At 26.7% G+C, this 23,015-nt stretch overlaps 1 protein-coding gene across 3 annotated transcripts in view; it reads right to left on the reverse strand.

The window, feature by feature from the left end:
- Positions 1-23,015, reverse strand: part of LOC100199290 (immunoglobulin superfamily member 10) — a 111,721-nt gene that overhangs the window by 79,531 nt on the left and 9,175 nt on the right. For 2 of the 3 annotated variants that reach the window (XM_065788003.1, XM_065788005.1), the window contains exon 2: positions 6,344-6,559. In XM_065788003.1, the coding sequence (XP_065644075.1) occupies positions 6,344-6,559 (216 nt within the window). Of the gene's footprint in view, positions 1-4,469; positions 4,598-6,343; positions 6,560-23,015 lie in introns of those variants that run through there. The other variant, XM_065788006.1, reaches the window with a different exon arrangement.

A 23,015-nucleotide genomic window follows, 5' to 3' on the forward strand; every position in this document is an offset into this window, starting at 1 on the left:
GTGCTTGAGGAAGGCTTTCTGAAATAACTTTTTAGTATTCGTTATCAACATAGAGTATTTTTAGAAAGAAGAATAGTTGAAGCTTATTAATTTGGTTTTAATTATACACAATTGATATATTACCGAGTTTATTAATGTCAAAGTTTTAGTTGTACTTCTGTGGTGAAATTGATGTCCAGGATATAGTCTATATTTTATCTATTCAATTTTTATTTTTAAGTTATTCATTTATCTATGCACCTGCCAAATTTTGTTAAAAAATATTATGTAGCAGTCACCCTATTTCTTGCTGCACCTTTGTTACCTAATTTACATTTTCCTTGTTGTTAGCGCGGGAGACAGAGGGGTCCATTGATTATTTGTATATATATATTTTTTTTATATGTAACATTCATATTAATAATATTATTAGCAATATTTAACTTATTTCATAAATTGATATTATAAACCTAGATACTTTATAGTGAAAATATGATTTAAAAATATGTAAATTTGAACGAAATTGTTTTATTAAAAGGATTTTTAGTAAATAATAAAATGACTTAAATTTTATATTTCATTTAGAAACAAAATAGAGAAAGAAAATAAAGGTTCCACATAGTATTTCGTATCATATTCATAATATAATTTATATATGAATCAAATTAGTTATGAATCATATCTAATTTGAAGTTTGAACGTTGTCTTTATTAAACAAGGAAAGCCTTTAGATTATAATTTATAACTAATAAATAAGTTATTTTTATATAAATTTATTAAACTATTTTTAAATTATTATTTGGCCACTATCTAAACCTTTATGTATAATTTAAATATTTCTTTCGCTCTTTTAGATGCTCTATTGCATCTAAAAGATTGTTGTGAAATGGCGTCAGCCAACAACATCAGTTAGTTACTTTCTTTTTTCAATAGCTCAGTAGTTATTTTTATTATATATATATATATATATATATATATATATATATATATATATATATATATATATATATATATATATATTTATATATATATATATACAAATGACTTACTATATGCAAATTTTTATATTACTTTGTAAAAATAAAGTTAATTAAATTTGTTTAGATGAACTTGCTTTACAGAGGATCAGTCAGTTATATCCCTATTATATGAATTAATTTAGTATTTAGTCATTTACTATTAGTTTTCAAATACAGTTCTTTATTATGCCTATGTAGATTGTTGTTAGTTGTACTTTTGTATACCTAATTTTTACATTTTATTAAGTCACTTTTTTTTTCTGTAGACAAAATAGAACAAACAATCAGTAAGTTTAATTTAAATTGTTTCAGTTACTATATCATTTAAAAGTATTTGTATGCTGTGTTAGTATTCCTTGTTAGCTTTGAATAAATGTTTTGATTTAAAATTGGTATTTAGGTGAGTACGGCCAGCAGGTACGTAAGTTTCATAGATTTCTATATTTTTCAACATATAACTAATTGATACATCATTACAAATATAAACTTCAAGTAAATGTTTTAATTTAAAATTGGTATTTAGGTGGATATGGCAAACAAATATGTAAGTTTTGTAGGTTTCAATATTTTAAAGTGTATACTTTGTTAATACATCATTATATAGATATTATAACTCGAAACAAGTGTATTTTAAAGTTGAAATATATTCCATTCACATTCCAACAATTTTAATTTATTTTCTTTATCTTTAGCGAACCTTACTTCGATAATTGGTGAAAGAATTTATATATATATATATATATATATATATATATATATATATATATATATATATATATATATATATATATATATATATATATATATATATATATTTATATATATATATATTTATATATATATATATATATATATATATATATATATATATATATATATATATATTTATATATATATATATATTATATATATATATATATATATATATATATATATATATATATATATATATATATATATATATATATATATATATATATATATATGTATGTATATATATATATTAATGGAAGGAGACTTATATTATGCCATTTAATTCATATTTAGTGTCACTGTCGTCTATTCCTGCTGGTAAGGTTTATATATTCTTACTTTTCAATATGATTATAATTGCTAAATAATTGTGAGGTTATGTTGTGTATTGTTTTTTTATTTTTTAGTATGATCATCGTCCATTACTGTTGGCAAGTTTTATATATTATTATTTTTCAGTATAGTTTTAATTATAAAATAATTGTAAGGTTGTTTTGTGTATTGTCTTTTTATTTTTTAGTATCATCTTCATCCGTTACTGTTGGTAAGGTTTATATATATATATATATATATATATATATATATATATATATATATATATATATATATATATATATATATATATATATATATATATGTATATATAAATTGTTAATTACAAATAATTTTAAGTATGGTTTCAATTATTAAATAATTATACAGTTATGTTGTGTATTGCATTTTTTATTTTTTAGTATCAACTTCATCGGTTATAATGGGTAAGGTTTTTATATTTTTATTTTCATATATGATTTTAATTTCTAAATTATTTTAAGGTTGTGCTATATCATTTAATTTTTTCATATAAAGTTTTTCATATAACATTTTTTTATCATATAAGTCTATGCTATAGTATTTTATATTTTTATTTTTTAGTGCCATCATCATCGAAACAAGTTGGTAAGGTATAATCTAAACCTTTAACATGATTGTTATTACAAAATAAATACAAGATTTTATTTTTTATATTAGTGCCACTTGCATCTGTTCCAGTTGGTAATGTCATATATTTTCAATAAGAATTTATAGATCTTAAATAACAAATATTTTCCAGTATCGACAAATAATTTACATATATAATTGCAAGATAATGTTATGTATTTTTATTTTTTAGTTTTATCTTCTCCGGTTAATACTGGTAAGGTTTACATATTTTTACTTTTTAACAACCAAATAATTTTTAGATGTGGCTGTATTATATGTTTATTTTTTAGTGCCATCGTCATCTGAACGAATTGGTAAGGTGTATAAAGTGAACTTGTAATTGGAAAATTATTACAAGAATTTGATTTTAGTTTATTATGCCTATTTCTTTATTTTAGTGCAAATTTCATCTGTTCCAGTTGGTAATGACATATATTTTCTATCTTTGAAAATTGATTTAAGTATTTATTATTATTATTATTATGCTTTTTTTTCTTTATCTGTTGCAACTTGTAAGGCTATATATATCAACTTTGCCACATGAGTTTATATTAAAAAATATTTGCAATTTTTGTTTTTGTATTATGCTTTCGTTTTTAGTGCCACCTCTGCCTACTCAAACTGGTAAGACAATATTTATCATATGCATTAAGATTTAAATAAAAAACATATTATATTATATGATTTCTTTGTTTAAATTTTTTTTTAGTACCATCATCATCTGCTTCAACTGGTAAAGTTTGTATATTTAAATATAGCAAACTGATTTAAAACTATAATACTATTTTTATTTTTAGCCAGTGTCTATCTAGTGGAATATGTTTTTTACTTCTTTGTTGTTGTACTTTAAATATTCAATCAGATATTTCAAGAATTGAAACATTTTTTGATATTATAGTACTAAAACATCATCAACATATCTACTGTGAGTTTTACATTAACCTCCCATATTTGGTGGTTGTCTGGTATGAATTTATTTTTTAATTTATTTCCAATTTTTTAATTTATTTTTTAAATTTATTGTTCAAATTTTGAAAATAATAATTTTTTTTTTAGGTTGGGTGCAGAGGTGGGGAGGGGTGGGGGTTGGAAGGGAGTAGGCAGGTGGTGGGCATACGCCCCTTTGTAATAGAAACACCACTATTATACGTAAAATTGTATAACATAATTTTATATTGTGTACTAATTTTACTCATTATAGTAAAGATATAAATATTTATAAAATCAAGTCGTTTTTGATCCTAGGGTGTGATACACCAATCGCCACCACACCCACCTCTATTGCTAACATTCATCTCTCGTATATTTTGGTGGTTTACTATAAATTTAAAACAACTTTTTTGTGTATTTATATTGCTTATGTATTTAAAAAAAAAAAAAATTCAGAAAAAAGTGTTCAGTTTTATACGGGCGAGGTGGTGGTTTGGTACCCCCTCTGTCCATCCGATACACCCGGTGGTTAGAGTTTAACATAAAATTGTAACCCACTCTTACACCTATTTTTTGACACCAAGATATTTGTATTTCGAAGAATTGGCAAAGTTATGACAATTTAAGTGAAGAAAAACGTTATTTTGACTACAGTTTCTTCAACAAATCCATATATAGAAAAATCGCTACTTAAACCGTCATAACTTTTGAACCAATTGTTCGATTTTGATAATTTTTTCACCTTTAAAATACTGTAATAATCCTCTTTCTAATGATATATAACATTATAGTATTCAAACAATTTGAAATTTTTTACTCACGTACCTAATCAGGATGGTTTAAACCCATTCCATTTTCTGCTCTTCTTTCTAGTACTATTTTGTTTATTTGGCATTTCTTTTATTTAATTTAAATATATATATATATATATATATATATATAATATACATATATATATAATATAAATCCAAAGGGTAAACAAACAATATCACTCCAAATCTTTCAAATAATAATCAAATGATAACTGTTAAAAAACGTGTTTAGTGGTTAAGAACAATGACTTTTAATTAAATTTCAATTCGGAAAATATATAAGTGACATCAAGCTTACAAAGCTTGAACTCCAGTAAAATTGAGCTTATTTTTAGGGAGAAAATGCCCTAACAACCATGTTAAATATTTAGTATCTCCATTGCTAAGGAAAAAAAGAGACACAGTGTTCTAATAAAATGCTCATATCTAAAGAAAGATTATTTAGCTCTGAAACTTTGGTTAAACATTCTTTGATTAATTTGACACATATTTTATGCAAAATTGAAAAACTCAAAAAAATTTTTAGTTTCCTAGTTTTTTTGGTGTTGTACCACCTTAAATGCTAAGCAGCTGTTATGTCGTAGTTAGAGCCGTGGACTAAATAGAGGGTAACACTAGCATGTTCAACTAAATCTAGAGTTTTTTTATTAAATAACCAAGTTTTAATAAAAATAAAATACAGACGTAAAATTGTTTTTTTTTTGTAACACCTTTTAATATATTTTTGTAAGTTAATATTTCAAAGTATAAAACTCAGATATATTGTTTGAAAATATATAGGTTTTTTGCTTTATTTAAAAGCTTACTGCTCATAAATTTTCTGCCCCTATTGGTTGCTAACTGTTCATAAATACTATGCCGCTATTGTTCATAAATACTCTTCGCAATGGGTATAAGTTTTTTTTTTCTGATTACTGATTCGCCCTCAAATCGATGCATTTTAAGTTTTTCAAGTTTGACTTTCTCAAGCGCGATCTTGAAATTTTCAAGTTTCGTTTACGCATTAGCTCAAGCTTTTTTTGAAATCTAACTTGACTATGTCAGACTTCAAAGTTCAAGTCGAGCTTCACTCAAGTTCCCTTTTTGCATTCCGCTCTAAGACTTTAAAGTAATTGAAGTGACTTAGTGCTTAAAGTACTTAAGTCACAAAATAAGTGTTTTGAGAAAATCTACTTTGATCAGAGATATAACACTTCAAAATAAGGGTTTAAATAACTTCATTTAAATCCTTATTTTGAAGCTAAAAGTACTTAAGTCACAATTTATTTTGTGACTTAAGTATTTTTAACACTAAGCCCTTCAATTGGATTACATAGTGACAAAAATTAACTCAGTAAAAAAAAAAAGAAAAATGATGAAAATGTGAAAAAAGTTTTTCTTTCTTTTGCTCAGCCCTTGAACTCTAAAAATCTAAAAAAAAAAAAAATTTTAATTTTTGAAACTTTTGGAATAAAGCAAATGCAAAGTGAACTAAAAATAAAAAATTCAAAAATATAACATTATTTATTGTTGTTAATATGTTTTTTGTTTATAAATGCAATATTCATCAGAAAGTAAAAATGTAACATTATTTATTTAAATATTCTATTAAATGAATTTTGAAGCTACTGTGATCAAAATGAGAAAGCTACTGTGATCAAAATGAGAAAATTGATGCAACTTCAAACAAATGTATATAAAATTGTGTTACAGTTTAAATACATGTGTTTTAAAATGTGTGTGTATTAGTGTGAGTAGAAACAAAAAATAAACTACTACTGAGTAACCAATTACAACAATAAAATATTCTGATCAAAATTATATAACATATTATTTATATGAAATGCACAATATAATGTGCATTTCATTGCATTAATGTGCAATAATGCAAATAAAAAATATAATTACCACTTGATACATCTACGGTAAGTTCACCATCAAGCACCAGTTGCAAGGCTGCCATTCTTCCATTCTTTGAATGTTTCCAATTTAAATTAGCAAACTGAAGATTTTTAAGATCATTTGATGCTATTTTCCAGTCCAAAAGTACATATGTATTGTTAAAAGCATAAACTGTGTCTGGTGGAACGGTAGAAAACCCTAATTGGGCATGTTTGAGATAGGCTAAATTTAAAATAAGTATTAAAATTTTTTATTTTATAATTCTAATTTGCATTTAAACATAATGCAAAATATTGTGTATAATGTAAAAAAAAATTTCACATTATTCACAATAAATTACCTTGAGATGCCTCCAAGAACCTTAAAAATCACAAAATTTCTATAAAAGGTGATTAACCAGCAGAATAACAATTAAGAAGACATTATTTTGAAACTAGTTCGTGCCTTGGCCTGGAAACCTTGTCTAATCACATGCGATGTTTTTTAGATACTTTTAAAACTATATTGAGGTACTACATTAAGTTTATAAGTAAAAAAAATTACCTATAATTATTGTTAAGTTATTTCTAAAAATGGAAAATTATTGTTAAACTTTTACATAAAATGAATGACTAAAAAAAAGTTCTATTATATTATATTGCTCCATCTGTGGTGTAACTACAGATGGAGCGAGAGTGCACTTACTTGAGTATGAGTGCACTTACATGAAAAAATATTGAAGTTGTAAACTGACTTAAAAAATTCCTTAATCATGACAATCATTCATACTACTGAATACATCAGGAGCAGTTATGTGCAAATGTTTTAGAGATGAGGCATGTGATGGAACTTGTTATTCAAACTGTTAATTTTATAAGAAGTTGTGGCCTTATTCACATACAGCAACTGTTTGAAGATTGTGGTAGTAAGGTTGAAAGCGTAAATTATTTCTGTCAAGTAGGTGGTAAGATTTTTGTGACTTTTATCTTCTTTTTTATTTTTTACTTTTTTTTTATTCTGCTGTTTATATAAACTACAATACACTTTCACAAAAAATAAAATTTAATTACAAATGCATAAGTAATAAACAGACGGACTCAAAGAAGATATGGATAGCAAAATACCAACCTAATCTTTTCATAGACCCCCTACAAATCATAACAATAATAGTAAATGAATCAAGTAGAAAATCAACAGAAGATTTTTTTTTTAAATCTTCCTAAAATAATTGCTTGTCCAAATTTGATTAAAATTTTACAGGGTGACCACTCAAATTCGAAAATGAAATTCCTTGACTTTTCCATGATTCTTAACAAGTTTTTATGACAAACCACTAACCAGTAAACTATTCAGTACTTGCCATGCAATAAGCATTTGGTAGAAAGTTCTGAAATAATGACTGAAAAAACTTTTTTCTTATACTTCTCTGATAATCTATAACTTACATTGCAAAAATATCTTTTTCAAAAAGGACTTAGACAAGACATACTAGTACTTTTCTTTGCATCCTAAAAATGTCACAAGCAGAAATAATACAAGATCTAAATAACAAAGTTTCTATTGTGTTATTGATCTCTATGACAGTGTCTATCATCATCTTGCACATATCATCATGATCCTAATCTTTATGCCTATTAAATTTAAAATGCTATTGCCTTTTGTCTAATTTAATAAAGTAAAAACTTAAATTTTATTAAATAACATCTTAAATTAAGTTTTACTATTGTTGTTATTGATAATACTATTGTTGTTATTGATAATACTCTATTATTGTTTATTATTGCTAATGTCACAGTCTTTTATAACTGTTAATAACTGTTTGCGACTGTTACTATTCACATTATAAAGTGAAATGTATGAATCATTGGTTGGTTCTGAATATGATAGCTCACCCTTACCTTTTTTTTAAATTTTTTTATAGTTAAAGGAAACATCAAATCTTTCTTATTTCCTAAAAATCTCTACTTCAAACAAGTAACTTTCTAGTAACTTCCAACTTAACAGTGGATGCTTGTTGCCTTGTTTAGAGTGAATTAGAATAAAAAATCAAATATAAAAATAAAATGTGTTTCTTTTAAAAATACAAATCATGTTTTAGTAAATAATACTGCACAATGTTATATTTTAAAAAAATTTTGTAACACATTTTATATTTTAAAAAAAAACGTACATTAAAACAGTTTTTACCTACTTTCCTATTCCTCCAGGTTTTTCAACAATTGTTGTAAAAGAAACTGAAGAATTTTTTGTATTGCGTGCAAACTTAAATACATTAGAAGAATGTAAAACTTGGGTTAAAATGTATAGTGCTGCTTCAAAAACTAATTGGATATTTATAAAGCATATTAAATCCCCTGAAAGGTTTCATGAGTTTATGAGTTTTTACTAGATTTAAAGAAAATTTAGTAAACAATTAAATTTCTGGTATATAAAATGTATTGTTAATACAATTTTTCAAATTCCTTCCTAATGAACCTACTGATGGAGAAACAAGCTGTTGAAGAAAACTAAAATTTAAATGTGTTTTTACTAATTTATATATATATATATATATATATATATATATATATATATATATATATATATATATATATATATATATATATATATATATATATATATATATATATATATATATATATATATATATATATATATATATATATATATATATATGTATATATATATATATATATATATATATATATATATATATATATATATATAATATCTTCTAAAGTCTGTTACACATTCATCCTGGTGAAACAGACTGTAGAAGATATTTAGATAAGTGTTTTTACTTATTTATTACTGCTCTGTTTTTTAAGAACATTAAGCACTCTATTTGTTAAGTACACAAACATAATCTATTAAAATAAAAAAGCTAAATAGAGATACTATAAAAAATGATGTATATTTAAATCTGGATATATCTCTGCGAGCTGTTATAAATGTGTCCAGCAAATATGCACATAACATCAATATAGCAGACTCAAATAAGCATCTTCGAATCAGCAACGAAACAAAGAATGAGTTTTACCAATACTTTATGGATGGTTTAACACCAAGTGAGGCAACTCGGTCACATAAAGATAAAATCGAAATGTTTCAAGAATTAAGAGGAAACACTCTTGCTGATGCTTCTAAAAATCCAAAAGTATCTACAGTTTACTATTTACACTCACTCCATAGAAAAACCCATTTTGGTAAAACTGATTCTTTACAAAAAGTTGAAGAGAAGTGTGCCGAGTATGAAAAACAAGCAGTTCACAAATATTTGTTTTAAGTAAACATAATAAATTTTTTGTTGTTTCAATTTGCTTCTCATAAATAAATTATCACTTTTTAATAGCCTTTTCATATTTTTTTGTTTTAAAACTATTTTATTATTTTTTTGTATTAATGAAATTGTTTTGAAAAAAAATTTGGTAAAGTTACAGTTATCTAAAAGTCTCTCATCAAAGAACACTTCGTTGATAAACAAAAAAACTAGAGCGATTGCAGTACGGATAATGTACATTAGTTTTAATTGTGCACTGATTTTTTGATTTTAGTCATTGTTATTTTTGAAGTTTTATGCCCACAATCTCACTCTTGACTGACTTACATGTGATTACTCTTTAAGATTTAACATTGCATTTTTATAACAACTTCTTTGTCATTATTATAATCACCAAACAATCATTAAAGTCTAAATATATAATACTACACTTCAACTAACACTTTTATTAAATGACAATTAACGTTTTCGATATAATTCCACCAGTTTCACAATAGTACATACCTGCATAATACTTAAGCTGAGATTTTGTATCAGTTTTCTTTCTCTTATTTGAGTTGCTTTCACCGGGGCTAAGGAACCTGACAACTTGATGACATTAATAATGTCATAACTCTTGATTTAAAAAATTTTTAAGAGCAAACGTATCATTTAGAGATGAAGGAAGTGTTTGGCCTGTAAAAATGGTAACTTCCATTATGGAAAGAGTGCAACAAATTTATACATCTTCTGAGCTCATATTTGATGACTCAACTTCATCTTGTGACAGTACTCATGTCAATGTTACTATTTTTACAGCGACAACTAAAGCAGGTTCCATTCCTATTGTTATGCTTTTTCATCTAGCTCAAAAAGAGGATAACTACAGACAAGTCTTCCAATTGCTTAATGGTGAACATCCAAATGCTTTTGGAGGTGGCCGTGTGAATACTATTTTAAAATTGTTATATATAATCTTTCAAAGGGCCACTACAAGCAAATAAATTATTCCTTAATTTATTGCTGGTAGTAGGCTGTATACTTTATGAAACCTTTGAGATTGTAAAGTTTAGATTCTTGTATTTACTAACTTTGGGTATTATCTGGGTTTTATTCTTTAACTTGTATCCAATTGATGTCACTTCCCATCATTTGACATAATAAAGTTAAATGAACTGGAGTTATTTAGTTATAGATTATTAGAATGCTGTAAAATCTATTTTGCAGTTCTTAAATAGTGTTTAACTTTATAATTGATAAAAACCAAAATATTTAAGTTAGAATTTATTATTTCGGTTTAACAACACTGAACATTTAAAATATTGGGAATTTACATCACCCCATTGCAAATCTGATCAGAATTAGTGTGCCGTGACATATGCTGATCACGTTTATATTATTTGTCAATTTTTTAATTTTGTCTTTTGTTGTTACAATTATATATATATACTTAATGCAACACAAGTTTACTGAGTAACAATTAATTTAGATAGACTCATATTTATCAAAGTGGTCCCTCATGTCGGTCACATACACTGCTAAACTCTGATAGAGATTTCAGCACACTGCCAGACTAAGTTTTTTGTGTTGCAATGCAGTACTTGTTTCATAAAAATGTTGCAGTATGTCCTGCCGAATTACCAGCATCAACACAAACTCCATTTCCATCATTTTATTAGTTAAACTTGCTGCCTCTCGCACAGTGTCAACTTTCTGTGACTGGTCGTCGGCAATGCTCTCCAGTGCATCAGCTATTTCTGAGAAAGATTCCAGAGTAGCACTAGTTGCAGCTGAGTGTGCTTCCCATCGAGTCCTTTTGACTTACTTCCCATCTGAAAGGGCTTTTAAAACTTTCTTATCTTGTACGTGAGATTTCAAGCAGAATGACCGATCTATAATTTATCTTTGCTGGAATAAAAAGACTGCTTCCAATCGCAAGAAGGTGTTATACAAAAAATAGTTTCTTTTTTGATAAATCAGTTGAGATTTCAATTGAATTATAAAGGCATTGTGGAAAATGTCAAATTAAAATAATAATTGATTTTAAAATTTCTGTGTCAATAAATATAAAAATAATTCAATTGAATTATTAACTTGCACATTACTATTAATACTGCATGTATTAGGGTTAATACTGCAGTATTAATACTATTAATACTGCATTGTGTTACTTTTTTTGAAGATATTGACGTCAAGGTTTTAAATTTTGTGTTAGTAAAATTAGTGATTTCCAATTGAGAAGTCAAACTATTTGTATTGCACACTAATGATACTTGAGAAAACTAATTTCCTCTAAAATATATTTTTTTAAATATCCTGCTACCACCTGATTTCCTTCTTAGATTCGAATCACATTTTCTTTTTCCATAATAAAAAATGGACCGATGAACGAGGCTAGCACGTGCTTAGTGTGCTTAATGGTTAATCCGGTACTGGTTTTATATTTTATATATATCGTTATACTTTATATACATTGTTTTAATTTTATATATACACTAATTAATATATGCGCTATAGTAAAATTTATCTTTTAGTATTTAGTTTATATTTAGTTTAGACCAGTACGGTTTACTGTAAATACTTATTGTATAATAAATTTACTCTCTTTAGATTATACGGTTTAGTGACGTTTTTCATTATTTTTTTAGTTAATAATTTTTTTAATTTTCTGCGGTTTATTGAGGTTATTCGTTTTAGCTTTCGTTTATATTTAAACATAGTCATAAGAATACATAGTCTGGGAACATGGACCATTTCCATTGATTTTTGATTTTAACTTGAAAATTGCGTGATATAAACTTTATTTTTGCATCAAGAATTGCATCAAGGCATATTCAAAAAAAATTCTGGCAAATGTTCTTTAAACATTTATAGAAAAAAGAATTTTATTAATAAAATGTTACTGCTTAAAGTGCAAAGAATAAAAGATATTGCAAATTTATTAAAAATAGACATGTATCAGTTATTTGATATAAGAAAGCAGCTCTTGTTTAAGATGTTTAATTTATCAATAAATGGTGTTGAACATCTTTAGAAAAGAATAAATTTAATATTAGAAAAATTTAAAGTCAGTAATGATTTATTTTATAAAGAGTATTATAAACTGTTGATCGAAAATTTACTAGCTTCACACTTCAGCAACATAACTTTAAGTAATACTTTAAGTAAGTAATTACTCACTGAAATGTCTTCTGTTATATTAAACAATCTTTCTGATTTAAAACCAGACAATCTGAATCTGCATAATTGCATAATGAATCTGTAATATGAACTCAAGAAATAACTAGTATATAAAGAAAAAGTTTACAATCTCTTATTGAAAATATTTTTACCGAATGGATTATACTTATTAATAAAAAAGAAAATGAATATTTCTTTGATAGTATAATATAGGTTTGCTAAAAATATAGCAAACCTATATTTTTATTATATATCTATTATCTCTCTCTCTCTCTCTCTCTCTCTCGCTTTTCTGTTTTAGTATCATTTGGGTATATTGTTTTATAACACAGTTTTGATATGACATCTCGTGAAATTGCAAACATTATCTTGAAAAGTACTGAACACTTGAGTAAGAAAGATTGCTTACAGGCTTTGCAAAATGCAAGTTATAGCAAATCTGGTGCATACAAGGTTCTCGGACAAGCAGAGAAGATGGTGGGTCTTACTGATGGTCGTAGAAACAATGGAGCTGCTAGAAAGATTACTGGTGCTGCACTTGGAGGTCTTATACGTGAATTTAACAACACAACAAACAAAAGTTTAAGAAGAGCTACCCCAAAATACAATGTTTGCCACAAAACTATGTCAAAAACTTTGAACAGACATGGTGTTTATTGTCACAAGCGAAAATCAGCACCATTTTACCATCCAGCTAAGAACGGTGAAATAAGAAAAGCCCTTGGTCAACTTTATCGACAGCATTTAATAAAGGAAGCTCGTGGACTTCCGACCATCATAATGGATGATGAAACAGGTATAACACAAAATGATGAGGCCAAGTTTTCAAGTAAAACTTTTTATGCTAAAGATGCCTCAACAACTCCAGAAGAGATTCGCTTCTCAGGTCGCACCAAGTTTCCCTTTAAAGTAAGTGTTTGGTATGCATTGTGTAATCGTGGTATTTCTGATTACTTTATCTGGAACCAGGGAATGGCCATTGATGCCTAAATGCACAAATTTGAATGTCTTCAACGAAGACTAATCCCTTACATTGAGAAACACTACCCTGATAAAACTTGCATCTTTTGGCCAGACAAAGCTTCATCACTTTATTCTTCAAAAGTAGTTAAGTATTTAAACAACAAACAAATTCCATTTGTTTTGACACAAAATAACCCCACTAATGTCCCTCAATGTCGGCTTATCGAGCTCCTTCATGCTGAAATCAAAAGACAAGTGTTTGCTGATTCCTTTCAACCAGAAAATGTTGATCAATTAAAATCAGGAGGATGTCAAATCATGAATGAACTTGTAAAGCATGCTCCAAAAATTATTTTCGATGCTTCTGGAAACTTCTGGATGCGTCTGGATGCTTCTCAATGGTTCTGGATATTTCTGGATGCTACTGGATGCTTCTTCTGGAAACTTCTGGAAACTTCTGGATATTTCCTTTAATTATTAAAAAACTTCCGTGTCGTTAACACGGACCAGACTTAGGAAAATGAAACAAACCAAAAAAGTTGCACTTGTTTTGTCCGCTGCAAAATGGCACTTGTCAACGAAATTCTGCCTGTGTGCTGTCACCTGTCAGCTGATTGCTCATGTTATGGCATGCTATGACTCCAGACTCCTGAACTGTTTGCTGTGGTAGTATAGTTCGTTTCGTTTTTAAGACATGTAAAATTAGGAACGCTTTTTAGCATTGTTCGATGTTGGTTGCAAATGTTTTGTACAATACTGTATATATATATATATATATATATATATATATATATATATATATATATATATATATATATATATATATATATATATATATATATATATATACATATATATATATATATATATATATATATATATATATATATATATATATATATATATATATATATATATATGTATATATATATATGTGTATATATATACATATACACATATATATATATTATATGTGTGTGTGTGTATTTATATATATACTTGGTTGTTACAACATAATATGTCTGGCCGATCTGTCGACATATTTTTAGACATATTTTCTGCCGACATAAAAGATGTCCCACATATTTTCTATAGACATATTTTGACATAACTTTATGTCTGAATTATTTCCTGCTGACATAAAATATGTCAGACATATTTTCTATCGACATATTTTGACATAATTTTATGTCTAAATTAATTTCTGCTGACATAAAATATGCCAGACATATTTTCTATTGACATATTTTAATATAATTTTATGTCTGACATATTATTTTATTTCAATCTAACAAATTTATTGCGCATTTCAGCTTAATTTAAAGAGTAAAGTGAAAATAGTCTAATAAATTTGTTGCGTTTTTGCAATCAGTTATCCTTTATAAAACTTTTATTTTAAATCCTATAAGTAAACATCAGTTCTTTCAAAAAGGTCTTTTTCTGCCCTTTTTAGCGATGTATCATTTGATAGTAGTGACTAATATTGGCTAGTATTGATGCATCGTTTGATGGTATTGAGTAGTATCGATTAGTATTGGCGATTTCCCTTATAAGAATCTAAAAACCATCTCAAGCTGAGTTTTTATTACTGAAAGTGGTTTTTATTAGTATGAATAAAATTAAAATTATTCTTTTGATTAAAATAATAATAGAAAAAAACATTATCAGTTATTTTTAATTAAAAAGCCGACGAAATTGAATGAGTTGAAGTTACCCCAGCTACAAGGCATCGAAATGACGATGAAATTCAATTAATTAAACGAATCAAGCTAGAAGTTGATGTAAATCAATTAATTAGAGAAATGATTCGATTAATGATGCGCCGTAACTTGTCTTAAGCATCAGCTGATGAAATCGGACCAATGTCTTTAGTAAAAAATGCACTCAAAAAATTCAATATTTTTATAAATCGTCACAGCATGAAACGCTACATTCAACATGCATGTGAAAATATTTTTTCGCAAATAAGAGAAGAAACTGAAAATGTTCTTTTGTCAATGACGTTTGATAGTGCGTCGCGATATGGAAGAAACGTGTTTGGAGTTAGTTGCAGATATATCAAGGGGGGGGGGGGGATAGTTGACAGAACCTTAGGCATAATTACTCAAGAAGGTCGACAGTTTGGCGAAATTTTGGCTGCTCAATTGGAAAATGTGATTGGAAAAATTGGAAAATGTGCTAATGATATCTACACAACTTGCACAGATCAGGGAAAGAATATGATGAAGGCTTCAAATATTCTCCAAAATGCACAAGATCAAATGAAAGTAATCCTTGAAATTTATGGTGACGAATTTATAGATTTCGAAGACGAAGCAATTGATATTGGCGCTTTAGAGAATGAAGAAGGGAATTATAGTGAAGCCCACACTGTTTGCGTTGAAAAATCGGTAGGATTGTTCTGTTCAGCCATGTTTTGTGGCGCACATGTGTGTCAGCTAGCTGCCAAGGACGTAACGTCAATGTTTGAAGATGCATTGAATAATATAAGAAAGGTTGCTATTGAATCCAAAAAAGTAGCATATATTCAAACATATAAAAATCTAAAAAAGCCTCGTATAGACATTGCACCTCGTTGGGATTCCACTTTTTTGATGATAAAAGATTTTCATATCAACGCAGAATCATATCAAAGGATAAGACACGACAAGTTAAAGTTAAATGATGCATCATGGAGCTTAATAGATGAATATTTCAACGCATTTTTACCAATACATTTGGCTATGATAGATTTTCAATCACCAAAACTATCAATGAGTGAATTCTACGTTCAATGGATTCAAATGAAAATAGAAATCGAGGACGTTCCAGCAGGTGATTTGGGATTAAAATGGTTACTGACCAACGCAATTAATACACGAGAACAAGTTTTTTTTAAATGTGAAGCATTTATTGCTGCTTTAGTTCTGGATCCTAGATTTTGCTTTACATCGGGTCATCAACTGTTTAATACAGAACTGTTGAATAGTTGAATAAACTGTTGAATGACACAGTTAATGTGTGATTCAACAAAATCCATCAAAAACTTTGCACTCGACAAGAAGAGTCAAATTCTTTATCAACAGAAGAATCCATACAATTAAATGCGTCATATTCATCAAATACTTCTGAAGAGATACTTCCGATGAACTCAGAAGATGTTGAAGCTGAAAAAGTACGCCGTTTCATTGAATATACTGGAGAGGAACAAGGCAAGGTATTGTTAATGCGCCTTCAGAATCAGATGAAGATATTCGTCAACTAATTTTAAAATGGGCTCTTTATGAAGCGCGAGTGACATTAGACGTTGAATTCAACATTCTTGCTTACTGGAAGAAAAATCAAAAAACAAAATGGGATCGGCTCTATGAAATTTCGCAAGTAGTTTACGGTGCAGCGTTCTCCAGCGTAAAAGTTGAACGTGATTTCTCTGGATTCGCTTTGGTTTATATCTACGTACTCGCATTTCAAATGATTTCTTAAACTCTATCACGGTGGTAAAAAAATAATCTGGATTTAATTGGTAAAATAAAGTTCGTTTAAAAAACTTGTTTACTTATTTAAAAAACAATTCTCATTTTTTTAGTCAAACAACTGTTTTTCTACAAGGTCTCTTAATTTGCAATAGAATCTTTGAAATTCAATTTTGTCTCCATAGAATCTTTTGAGATTTCATTTTTCATTATGAAAACTTTTGAGGAATTGTCAATTGAACCTGTCATTTTGAAAAGGATACAAGTCCAAAACTTTTAACAATTAGTTAATAAATTTAAATTAAAAATTTCTGTATGATTTATAGTTTTTTATAAAAAGTAAAAGTTACATAAGTTATATACGTTCTTGATTTATCTACTTTTATGTTTAATTTCTTTACTAGTGTAGAAATTATTTTATTAATAACCATGTTTTGTTAATTTTTAATAGTTTAAAAAAATGGACTTGTGCCCTTTTCAAAATGACAGGTTCAATTATTTTATTGTTAAATAAATCATAACTATTATAACTATAAGAATATTATTTGAAATTAGTTATAAATTATTACTGGTTAGTCTTCTTAATATGAATTTAATGAGCTGAATATAATTTTTGCGAAATATTTCAAATTCTTCAGCTTAAACGAATTTAATTTGGCACGAAATTTTTGAAATTATGTGATCCGTTTTTTTCATAGAATCTTTTGAATTCAATTTTTCAAAATAAAATCTTTTTCAGAATCAACTATTAATTAAAAATAACTAAAACAGTGTTTTTCTATTATTATTTTAATCAAAAAAATAATTTTAAGTTTATTCATACTAATAAAAACCACTTTTAGTAATAAAAACTCAGCTTGAGATGGTTTTTACTAGGGTTAGGACTATTGTAATTGTAATTGTAAAAATTAAATACAATTACACATTACAATACAAAAATATTATATTGTAATATTACAGAAACAATAAAAAAAATTAATTTTGGTATTGTATTGCTGTGATGAAAAACAATTACAATAAGTATTGTATTGTTTTTTTTCTAACAATACAATAAAATACGAGAACTATTGTATTGTATTGTTTTAATGAAATAAAATTACAATAACTATTGTAGTGTATTACTTAACATTAAAGTAGAAAAGCTAACGTATTTTAACGTATTTATATTCATCTCTGACAAACTAACTATTATTTTTGCTATTTTTTATTTACGGATTTGCAATATATTGCAAATTTTATCTTTTACATATTTAGATTTCGCATCACCTATCTTGTTATTAATTTGATGAGCATTTTGTAGTTATTTATAACTGCAAAATATTCTGTAATTTTTAAACTTAAAGAAAACTATTCACTTCATTTTTATTATTTATTTTACCTTTCTCAGGATGTATTTTATGTTGAATCGCTGTCTTAGGTTTGTCGAATCCCTTTCATTTGCAGAAAAATGGTGGTTTCCTTTTTTTTGATCCCGTTAACTTTGATTTTCAATATTTAAGGTTGCCCAATTTACCATATATGGCACCCTTTCCCCCTCCCATTATGTTTCAGTCAAATAGAATCAATCATTAAATATTAGTTGTACCCTATTTCAAGGGTACAAGGGTATATAGTCGGCAACTGGACTGTTAAAACAATTATTAAATTTTGACACTAAAATAATTTTTTTTATCACAATCACAATATGTTGTTATTGTATTACAAAGACGAATTACAATACAATATTTATTGTTATTGTAATGAGTCATTACAATACATTTTTTTTCAGATATTGTTATTGTTTTACAAAGATATTACAGAATTACAATAGTTGCAAGTAACAAGTATTGTTATTGTTTCTAAATTAAGCTAATACAATAATTATTGTTACTGTTATTGTTTTCATTACAATTACAGTAGTCCTAACCCTAGTTTTTACATTCTTATAATGGAAATTGCCAATATTAATCAATACTAATCATTAGGGATGGCACTTTTACTTACTTTTTTTTTACTTACTCAAGTAAGTTAATTTTTATAAAAAAGTAAATTACATAAGTAATTTGCAACATTTTATGAAAATTTACATTTCCGTATAAGTACCTTATTTTTTTGAAACGACTTTTACTTTTTAAAGTAAGATTTTTTACTTTCAAAAAAAAGTAATGTAAAAGGAGATTACATCAAAAAGTAATTTACTTTTACATGTAAAAGTAAGTTATGTAAAAAAGCTATTTTACTTTTACATTTAAAAGTTAATTACTTTTGAAAATTTCATTACATAATATAAAAGTTCCTCAAACTGTAATTTACATTTACCTATAAAAGTAACTAATTAAAAAAAAATTATATTATAAAGTAACTTGCATATGAAATTAAATTACATAAAAGTAATATGCTACCAAATGTAAATTAAATTTACAAATAAAATAATATTTTTTAAGTAGGAACTTTTTATTTTAAAAGTAATAACAAACCTTTATTAAAATAAATTACATCAGAGCCGGAACCAGCTTTTTTTGGTCTTTGAGATAGCTAACTTCCAGACATGGAGCAAACACCAAACATTTATATGTTTATACTTATGTCAAATAAGGATGGTATGCAAAAAATTGCGATGATTGGAGGCTGGGAACAAAAAAGCCCCAAATTTTGTCCCCCCTGCCCTAAACGTGAGAGCAACAAGTTGATCAAATATTTTTTATACTGTTTTTAACTAGACTAATATTCATCGATAAATTTTAAATTTCATAGTAAAATATTTTAGCTTTCAAAAATTATGACTATATAAAGTTTAAACCCCCCTCAATTTGAGGAGGTTATAAATTTTATATGGTCATTATTTTTGAACGCTGAAAGATAATACTATGAAACTTAAAATTTATCGATGAATATAAGTCTAGTTGAGAACAGTACAAAAAATATTTTATCAACTTGTTGCTCTCACGTTTAGGGCGGGGGGGGGGGGACAAAATTTAGGGCTTTTTTGTTCCCAGCCTCCAATCATCGCGATTTTTTGCATAGCATCCTTATTTGTCATAAGTATAAAACATACAAAATTTGGGGCTTTTTTGTTCCCAGCCTCTAATCATCGCAATTTTTTGCATAGCATCCTAATTTGACATAAGTATAAACATATAAATGTTTGGAGTTTGCTCCATGTCTGGAAGTTAGCTATCTCAAAGACCAAAAAAAGCTGGTTCCGGCTCTGTACATAAAATAAAATTTAAATTAGATAAGCTTACATTTTATATAAATTGTAAAGTAAATTAAAAGTAACTTATATAAAGTAAGCAAATAAATTTACTTATATTTTAAGATAACTTTGACATGATCTTGTATAAAAGAAATGCAAAAAAGTAAAACTTTAAGGCACTAACATTTTGTTTGCCGCAACATTCGAATTGCGCGGTTTTAGGTATTTCTACCTTGTAAAGTTTGAAAATATCAATAATAGGTTTCCACCCATGATTAAAACCCTCTCTAGTTCCGGTCCATGATAGATTTAACTATTATAACCCTTCTCTGAATTAAACTGTCTCAAAAATGTTCACTCTCTGGCCAACCATTCGAAAGGTCTGGAATTTAGACAAAGCTAAAATAAGGCATTTAGCAGAAGGCGCATATACCCATGGGAGACTCAGAACGGGTAGTTTATTAGAAAAGAAAATAATTGGCGTAATTATTAGTCTTTTTTTACAATTTTCTTGCGTAAATGCATTTATTATTTAAAAACTAAGGAAAGTTTAAACTTCTCCTGAATAATGGGAGCTATAACACCATGGCTTGAAGATTAAAGAGCCCCGAACTTTATTAAGAGGACTCATTATTTTTGTAAAGATCTTTCGCCACTTTGATACAAAAAAAGTCCACCTGCTCAAGAATACCCTTTGACTCTAAAGGTCTTATATCTTTATCTGCGTGTAATATCAGTGGCCTAGCTACTGCAAGGCCAGTATAAGCAAAACTTACGGTCCCACAAGCAACTAAACCAAGAACCGCAAGGTTCAGAAGCACCAAGATATATTTAAAGAGTTTTTTTTTTTTTTTTTAGAAAAGTTATCGCTCCAAAGAAACAGTAATTGGGCACCTTGGCCACGTATGTCTAATAACAAAATACACTTTGCTTGGCCGCTGTGTAATATACCTATATCCTGAGCTGTAGCGTAAAAACGATTTATAAGTAAATAAAGAAAAAAAAATTGTGGTGAGTAGAGCCTGGATACAAAAATGCTCTTAAACATTTACCATCCCTACTACAAATGTGAGGGCAACAAATTAGTATTTTTATTGTTTTTGTTTTCTTACACTAAATTTCACATCCTCGCCAAATGAAGTGGTTGTTTCAATCTTTTTCTAAACATTCTTATGTGATAAGCAAGAACACACTTAAGTTTGGTACTTTAGTATGTTTTTTTTTATACCACTATTGCATAATTTTAAAGAAAATTTAATATGAAATCTTATAAAAACCATTTTGACCAAAATTATTGCGTTTACATAATTATATTAATAATACATCTCATAATTTACGAACTTAAATTTTGAGATGTAATATTGATGTAATTATTAAAGACATCATTGTGTTATTGGTTATTTGGTTATCCATAAAGTCTTTAAATGAGTTTAATGCGGTTTTTAACAACACATTAAAAGGTTTTTAGAAAACCTCATTTGTACGTAACTATATAATAATATTATTAGTTAAAGAAGAGGCTATTGATTAATTAATTGTAATTGGTTTGTTGGTAAGAGGAACCGTCGCATGTACAAATTGTAAAACTCTTTTACATTTTCCTAAACATTCTTATGTGATATAAACAAGAACATACTTGAGTTTAAGTTTGGCACTTAAGTATGTTTTATTTACCAAAAGTATATTTATTAACCAAAATCATTGGTTTTTCAGAATCATAATATTACATCTCAGAGTTTACGCAAGTAAACATCATTATATTATTGGTTATCATAAAGTCTTTAAATGAGGTTAATATGGTTTGTAACAATACATTTAAAGACTTCATTTGTACGTAGCTATTAATAATACTATTAGTTAAAGATGCTGTTAATTAAGTAACTTTAATAGGTTAGGTAATAAAAGAAAACGCCGCATTTTCAAATTATGAAACTTTTTTGCATCACTTTTAATGTGGTATAATACCACGCAATACTTGTATTTAAATCCATTTAAAGTTAAATCATGTATTTTGTTTAATTTATATTTTCATGGATAAAATTTTTTTAAACCATTTTATTTATACGTTAAAAAAAAAAAAATTCAAAATTTCTGTTACTTATGCAATATTTCTTCTGTTTTAGTATGTTATTTTAGAAAAAGATTCACCTTTTTCTAAAATAACATACTAAAACAGGAGAATTTGGTACTTCAGATACATATATATTAATTTTTAAATATATTTTCAAAAAATACAAAACTAAAATTGTCAAATAAAATAAGAATGTTAAACTCAAACTTCAGAAAAACAAATGGTCATCAATTTTAATGACAAGTTTTTAATGTCATTATTATGTACGGATATTTAGAGGCTTAGCAATAGGACTATTTTTGTCTTCTTCTTTTCCCCGCCTTTCGTATATTTTACAAAAGAAAATTAATAATTTGTTGCGGCAAATTAAGAAAAATAAAAAATTATAAAAATTGAAAATCCATCACTGTATTAAAGAATGTCTTTATATAATAAAAAAAAAAACCAATGACGAAATTATATTTGAAAAAAAAAATTAATTTGATACTTATCAAATCCCATTTAAATCCCCTAAATGATTGGAGAGGTTGCTCAAAATTTATATGTTCATAGTTTTTGAACATTAAGAGATTATTGCATGATATTACTTGTTAATGAAC

Source organism: Hydra vulgaris, chromosome 01 (genome assembly GCF_038396675.1).
Source record: "Hydra vulgaris chromosome 01, alternate assembly HydraT2T_AEP".
Taxonomy (NCBI): domain Eukaryota; kingdom Metazoa; phylum Cnidaria; class Hydrozoa; order Anthoathecata; family Hydridae; genus Hydra; species Hydra vulgaris.